The sequence below is a fragment of the Ochlerotatus camptorhynchus genome, unplaced genomic scaffold (genome assembly GCF_037179485.1).
Source record: "Ochlerotatus camptorhynchus isolate MF236.1 unplaced genomic scaffold, CSIRO-AGI_Acam_v1.1 ptg000203l, whole genome shotgun sequence".
Lineage (NCBI taxonomy): Eukaryota > Metazoa > Arthropoda > Insecta > Diptera > Culicidae > Ochlerotatus > Ochlerotatus camptorhynchus.
This window is the reverse complement of record NW_027040693.1, coordinates 5,133,616-5,140,833: the sequence shown is the minus strand read 5'-3', so window position 1 is coordinate 5,140,833 and position 7,218 is coordinate 5,133,616. Positions and strand designations below refer to the sequence as shown.

Sequence of the window (7,218 nt, the reverse complement as noted above, 5' to 3'; positions counted from 1 at the left end):
CCTTATGCCTTTTGGCAAATTTCTATTACTGATCATTCATAAAATGTAAAAGTCAACTAATAAGCAGACGCCTTGCAAAAAAGTTATTGAAGATCATGTGTCAAATGAAATTTCATTTTTATCTAAGTCCTCCAGCCTTCAGGAACTTACCAGCCTTCATTATTATGATATATATCTAAGTGTGTTTACATTGTTTCTGCCATAGCAATTCAGTATTTTAAAAAGGTTGTCATGTTCTGCATGTCAGTATAAACATTGCCATCTTAAAACTTAAAACTAAATGTTATCTAAATGTAAATGGAATTAACGATTTCTGCCTGAAATAATTAATTATTTTGTTGGACATTTGTTCTAAAGTCACAACATTCGAAATGCTATATACCTCGGTAGTACTGTACCAGGGAGGCATCTTCAGAACTTTGATCTGAATCATTTGAAGTGCTTTTTTCCTGGTAGTGCAACAACTAGACCATATTGGCACAGCATAAAGCATGCCCGTTCTAAAAACTTGTTTAAATATTAGAAATTTATTCTTCAGGCAGAGTTTGGATTTAATTTATAAGAGGATACAAACATTTTATATATTGTCGGTCAAGTTGGACATCGGAAAGCCCCACACGCGACATTCGATTTTACTCTCTTTCTGAACGTTAAACATAACGTCGGACATAGTGCGCTGTATAGCGCATCATTGTGTGAATACAGCGCACTATGTCCGACGTTATGTTTAACGTACAGAACGAGAGTAAAATCGATTGTCGCGTGTGGGGTTTTTCGATTTTCAACTGGAACTATAATATTTTTTGACCAGTAAATTGAAACCCCGTTCACAGTGACTACTACTAGGTTTCAAAAAAGAAGCTCTGGGCTTATGTGGGAATATTAAAAGTCGAGTTTTGGAAGCGTTAGGAGAAATCTGTGTTATTTATCAGCAAACACTGAGGCAACTCAGGGGGATCCGAAGTGAAAATTATGAAATATGAATCAAGTTTCAGCAATATGGATTGCTGAACTGATTCCAGCAAAAGCAGTTCATACTGAATAATACAGCAACCCAGAAAATGTTGCTGGATGCTCAGCTACCATGTTGATCTGTCAAAACAGGCATTTATATTTGAGATTCACATTCCCGCGTTTATTGTTTTTTAATAGAAGTACTCTTTTTACGTATACTAGCCAAATCGACCAGAAATCATAACATAAGTGAGTCATATTTATATTTTTTCCAATTAAGCAATCTTTTCCATCTAATTTTAGCAAACACTCATCGCAAGATGTTCTTCCTTAATCGCTCAAATGAGTCGCAAGATCGCATGGTGTTGCGGTGAAAAGATGTTAATAGATCAACTGTTAGCCTCGATTTCGATATTAAATAAATTATTCAGTAAATGAATCATGCATTAAATACAGTGTAGGTATTGCATTCATTTATACAATTTGACAAAACGAAAACAAACTGATAATCTATCGTAAGGAGAAAACAGAAATATTGCTGGAAAACCAGCATAAAGTTGTCTAAAAAACATTTGCTGCACATTCAGCAAAACATAACAGATTTACTGAACGTTCAGTAAAATGTTTTCATTTTGACAGAAATTCTAATTGCTGAAAGTTTCAGCAACTTTATTTTGCTGTAAAGTTTGCTGATCTGAAATTTCAGCAACTTTATTTTGCTGTAAAGTTTACTGATGTCCAGCGATTTAAATTTGGTGTGTATATATGGGCACTCTCAAACTGCTTTGCAAGTTTCTGAGCTTTTTTTTCGCATTTGTGAATAAAATTTTACCACATTTTTCAAGCGGTGGGATACGCTTTTGAGGTTTTTTTTTTGTCAGAGGAAAAGGGGTTGCAGTTCGGGTTTACACATTATTTTCAAAATGGACGTGCTCGGGCAGGGAATCGTTTTTTAATTTGTTTTTATTTTGTAAATCCCGCCATATAACTTTCATGGCAGGGCGTGTTCTTTGATATTGCCTCCTACGGACTGAAGCAGCACCTCTTGCTTCTACTATCAGTCGTTAGAGATTCAATAGCATAATTAACATAATCTTTGGTTTGCAAAGGAATAGTACGATCGAAGTTATATTCCATAAATGTTCGATATTGCTCCCAATCATATATATGGTTATTGAAAGTAGAGCTGTTGGGATAAGAAATTATTTCTTGGGATATTTCAAATGTTACTGGAAGGTGATCAGAACCGAAGTCAGCATGGGTAACCAATTGGCTACAAAGTTGACATGAATCAGTTAAGACCAAATCAATAGTTCTAGGGATTTCTTGCTGAAGAAAAACATGTTGGGCTGTTTGGATATTAAATAGTGTAATACCCAGCAGAACAATTATCAAACAGAATATTACAATTGGAATTGCTTTGAGCATTATTCCAAGAGCGATGTTTTGCATTAAAATCACCAATCATGGAGAATTTAGACCTATTACGGGTAAGTTCCTGAAGGTCACCCTTGAGAAAATTATTTTGCTGGCCTACCCTTTAATTTTTCACCAGTCAAAAGAGCCAAAAACCAAGTTAGAGCATGTCATGTCATGTGTGATGTACAGTGTACAGTAATAGTGTAAAACACTTCTTCTTACTTAAATGATTTTTATTTCTTGAATTTGTGTTGTTTACATATTTGATTCTTCAAGTGACACAGATGCGTCTTTTCAACTTTAATTTGAATTTTTTAATTATAATTTTGATTTCCTAGTCCTATCAGTCCTGTTCAGAGAAAGACCACCTTGGTGGGATTGGTTTGTTTGAAATTGGAAAACTACTATTTAAAACTACTATTTACAACTACAACTAATCTACAACTACTATATAAAAATTGCTTATTAATGCATGTTCAGAGCAGAGCAGTCGGCATGCGGAAGTCTTGCCAGGCGGATTGTAAGCAGAGGTCTTCCCGGGTGGTTGGCAGGCGGAGGTCTTCCCGGGTGGTTGGCAAGCGGAGGTCTTGCGGAGCGAATAACAATGGGAAGTCTGCCAGATCTGAAAAAAAAAAACATTTTAAGTAGGTTTAGGTTTTTTTGAAAAGAAAATCCATGGGCAGACCTAGCAGAGCAGTTGGCATGCGGAAGTCTTGCCGGTCGGATGGCAAGCAGAGGTTGGCAAGCGGAGGTCTTGCGGAGCGGTCAGCATGCGAGGTCTTGCGGAGCGAATGACGATCGGAAGTCTTGCATGGCAAGTTCGGCGCTATCTGAAAAAAAAAACATTTTAAGTAGGTTTAGGTTTTTTGAAGAGAAAATCCATGGGCAGACCCAGCAGAGCAGTCGGCATGCGGAATTCTTGCCAGGCGGATGGCAAGCAGAGGTCTTCCCGGGTGGTTGGCAGGCGGAGGTCTTGCCGGGTGGTTGGCAAGCGGAGGTCTTGCGGAGCGAATAACAATGGCAAGTTCGGCGCTATCTGAAAAAAAAAACATTTTAAGTAGGTTTAGGTTTTTTTTGAAGAGAAAATCCATGGGCAGACCCAGCAGAGCAGTCGGCATGCGGAAGTCTTGCCGGTCGGATGGCAAGCAGTGGTTGGCAAGCGGAGGTCTTGCGGAGCGGTCAGCATGCGAGGTCTTGCGGAGCGAATGACGATCGGAAGTCTTGCATGGCAAGTTCGGCGCTATCTGAAAAAAAAAAAAAACATTTTAAGTAGGTTTAGGTTTTTTGAAGAGAAAATCCATGGGCAGACCTAGCAGAGCAGTCGGCATGCGGAAGTCTTGCCGGTCGGATGGCAAGCAGTGGTTGGCAAGCGGAGGTCTTGCGGAGCGGTCAGCATGCGAAGTCTTGCGGAGCGAATGACGATCGGAAGTCTTGCATGGCAAGTTCGGCGCTATCTGAAAAAAAAACATTTTAAGTAGGTTTAGGTTTTTTGAAGAGAAAATCCATGGGCAGACCCAGCAGAGCAGTCGGCATGCGGAATTCTTGCCAGGCGGATGGCAAGCAGAGGTCTTCCCGGGTGGTTGGCAGGCGGAGGTCTTGCCGGGTGGTTGGCAAGCGGAGGTCTTGCCGGGTGGTTGGCAAGCGGAGGTCTTGCGGAGCGAATAACAATGGCAAGTTCGGCGCTATCTGAAAAAAAAAAAACATTTTAAGTAGGTTTAGGTTTTTTGAAGAGAAAATACATGGGCAGACCCAGCAGAGCAGTCGGCATGCGGAAGTCTTGCCAGGCGGATGGCAAGCAGAGGTCTTGCAGGGTGGTTGGCAAGCGGAGGTCTTGCCGGGTGGTTGGCAAGCGGAGGTCTTGCGGAGCGAATAACAATGGCAAGTTCGGCGCTATCTGAAAAAAAAAAAACATTTTAAATAGGTTTAGGTTTTTTTGAAGAGAAAATCCATGGGCAGACCCAGCAGAGCAGTCGGCATGCGGAAGTCTTGCCAGGCGGATGGCAAGCAGAGGTCTTCCCGGGTGGTTGGCAAGCGGAGGTCTTGCCGGGTGGTTGGCAAGCGGAGGTCTTGCGGAGCGAATAACAATGGCAAGTTCGGCGCTATCTGAAAAAAAAAAAAAAACATTTTAAGTAGGTTTAGGTTTTTTGAAGAGAAAATCCATGGGCAGACCTAGCAGAGCAGTCGGCATGCGGAAGTCTTGCCGGTCGGATGGCAAGCAGTGGTTGGCAAGCGGAGGTCTTGCGGAGCGGTCAGCATGCGAGGTCTTGCGGAGCGAATGACGATCGGAAGTCTTGCATGGCAAGTTCGGCGCTATCTGAAAAAAAAAAAACATTTTAAGTAGGTTTAGGTTTTTTTGAAGAGAAAATCCATGGGCAGACCCAGCAGAGCAGTCGGCATGCGGAATTCTTGCCAGGCGGATGGCAAGCAGAGGTCTTCCCGGGTGGTTGGCAGGCGGAGGTCTTGCGATGCGGTCGAATGCGGAGGTTTTGATGGAGCGGTTGGCATGTGTAGGTCTTGCCGGGCGGTTGGCAAGCGGAGGTCTTGCGATGCGGTCGAATGCGGAGGTCTTGATGGAGCGGTTGGCATGTGTAGGTCTTGCCGGGCGGTTGACTAGTGGAGGTCTTGATGGAGCGGTCGGTATGTGGAGGTCTTGATGGAGCGGTCGGTATGTGGAGGTCTTGCCGGGCGGTTGGCTAGTGGAGGTCTTGATGGAGCGGTCGGTATGTGGAGGTCTTGCCGAGCGGATGGTAAGCAGAGAGTGGCGAAAGATGTGCGTGATTGATGCTCAGGAGTGGAAGCAAGAAAAACTATATCTGTAAAATGTTACATGTTATCTATGAATGTGAATGCTTAATTTAAGAAGCTGCAAACGCCGAGAATTTTTGGTGGTTTTCTTAAAACACCTTTAACTTTTTTGAAATACCAATATTTATTACAACATTACAACATTGAAAAAAATGTTAAATTAACAAAAGGCATGCTTTATTTCAAAGACAACATTAACTTAGTTATGTTGCTTTCAAATATACTTTTTTGTTAATAGTAGAGCATCTAGAAATCGAAGCCCTAATTCGCCATTTTGATCGCGTGCCTGTAAACGTCGTCAAAATGTGTTCAGCTTCCTATAACTCAATTATCATCGAAGAGCTGGAGGCAGAAAAAGTTTCGATTGAAGAAATCTAGTTGATAACTTTTTTAAATAGTCATTCCCAACCAATTATTGAAGCATTTCTTGGTAAGAAGCTTCCTCGTTTTGTTCAGTTCTAGGTTCCTAACATTATTATTGTGGATTTCTTAATATTTTTTATATCCCCTTTACAATCAGAAATTTTAAATGTGTGCTTATTTCCTGTTCTACACTGTCCCCCCTCGGAATAAACTGAAGTGCGAGGTTTCATTAATTAATGAATCATTAATTTCTTGCAATCTTTAGATTCCTTAAACAATTCGTAAAAAAATTAATTTATCACTTTTCCACCCTTGTTAATTATTAATTTTAGTTTTCTTCCTAATGTTATTGAGCATGATTTCCGACATCTTTATCAATAATTTGAATGAGATAACTTGAAACTTGTTCCTAACAAAATACGTGGGAAAATTAAAAAAAAAAAATTTTGACGTGTTTCTAGGGATATTAAAAAGATCCACGAATGAAAAAACTAACTTAATTTTAATACAACTAGAAAAACATAAAACTTGAAGACAATGACTAGAGTTTTGAAAGGTTCTGGCACCCTGGATACATTATTTATAAACATGTTGTATTTTTATACAAATTCATAAAAGACCGATGAAGTTAAGCTCGAGTCATTTAATATCTGGACGCACTGTTTATTTTACTGCAGTGCTTCTAGCGGTCGGATCTGGAATGTTTTGACAGCAGTTGGTATTGAAATGTTTCCTCTTTCACACTAAACAAAGAAAAGAAATCCCTATTTCTACAGTTGTCTATCATTATAATTATCAAACTTGGAACTTTCCCCTTAGTAATCTGCATTAAAGTCTATGTTTACCAATTGCGGATAACCCTTTTAGATTAAACAATAGAAAACCCTACTTAGGTCTGTTACTTACCTCAGCATCCTTTATCAGCCCACTCCACGGCGATTCGCATATTGGGCAATTGTTATTGTTGGCTACTGCTTTCCATGCACAAACCCCACAATAGGGTTTGTGCATGCATGGCGCAAGCGAAATCGATGCACTCTTTGTGCATATGATGCAGCCTAGCGGAAAGAAAAAACAAAAGCCATGATAAATACCTAGTGAAAATATTGTTTTGTTTCATTACGCTTCAGAACTAAAATAGGAAGGCGCTTTTATAACAGACTGAACGCATAATAATCACCGACAAACCGACATGCAACTTAAACTTAATTTTGCTCGAAAATATATAACGACAGATTCAAATCTGTCAAAACCATCGTATTTTTATCTAGATAAAAAAAATTGGTGGGGTTGTGTACAAGACACGACCGCATGGTTGACGTAGCCTACGTTAAGCTGTGTAGTGAAATTCTCGTGATTTTTTTTTTTGATATTGATTTAAAATCCAGTAGAAGTAACCTATGATTTCAGTCCTATGTACATATTTTGGATTTCCTTCTTATACCCCTGACAGACTATGGCTTATATCATGTAATATAGGCTGTCTTGCAATGAGCACTCATATATCTAGTTTTTACTGGAAATCCCATGTATGAGTGCTCATTGCAAGACAGCCCATATTACATGATATAAGCCGTAGTCTGTCCGGGGTATTAGTAAAACTTGGTTAAATTAAGGACCTCATAAAAATGCGAATACATATTCTATTACATTTGATTCCTAATGTACAATCAGATA

At 39.8% G+C, this 7,218-nt stretch overlaps 1 protein-coding gene across 1 annotated transcript in view; it reads right to left on the bottom strand.

The window, feature by feature from the left end:
- Nucleotides 1–2,643: 2,643 nt before the first annotated feature.
- Nucleotides 2,644–7,218, bottom strand: part of LOC135702939 (uncharacterized) — a 43,771-nt gene continuing 39,196 nt past the window's right edge. Inside the window, exons 8-14 of the mRNA XM_065223995.1 lie at nucleotides 6,448–6,599; nucleotides 4,543–4,687; nucleotides 3,683–3,827; nucleotides 3,473–3,617; nucleotides 3,265–3,409; nucleotides 3,059–3,203; nucleotides 2,644–2,995 (exon numbers count right to left, since the gene is read on the bottom strand). Of these exons, the coding sequence (XP_065080067.1) occupies nucleotides 3,763–3,827; nucleotides 4,543–4,687; nucleotides 6,448–6,599 (362 nt within the window). The 3' untranslated portion in view covers nucleotides 2,644–2,995; nucleotides 3,059–3,203; nucleotides 3,265–3,409; nucleotides 3,473–3,617; nucleotides 3,683–3,762. The remainder of the gene's footprint in view (nucleotides 2,996–3,058; nucleotides 3,204–3,264; nucleotides 3,410–3,472; nucleotides 3,618–3,682; nucleotides 3,828–4,542; nucleotides 4,688–6,447; nucleotides 6,600–7,218) is intronic.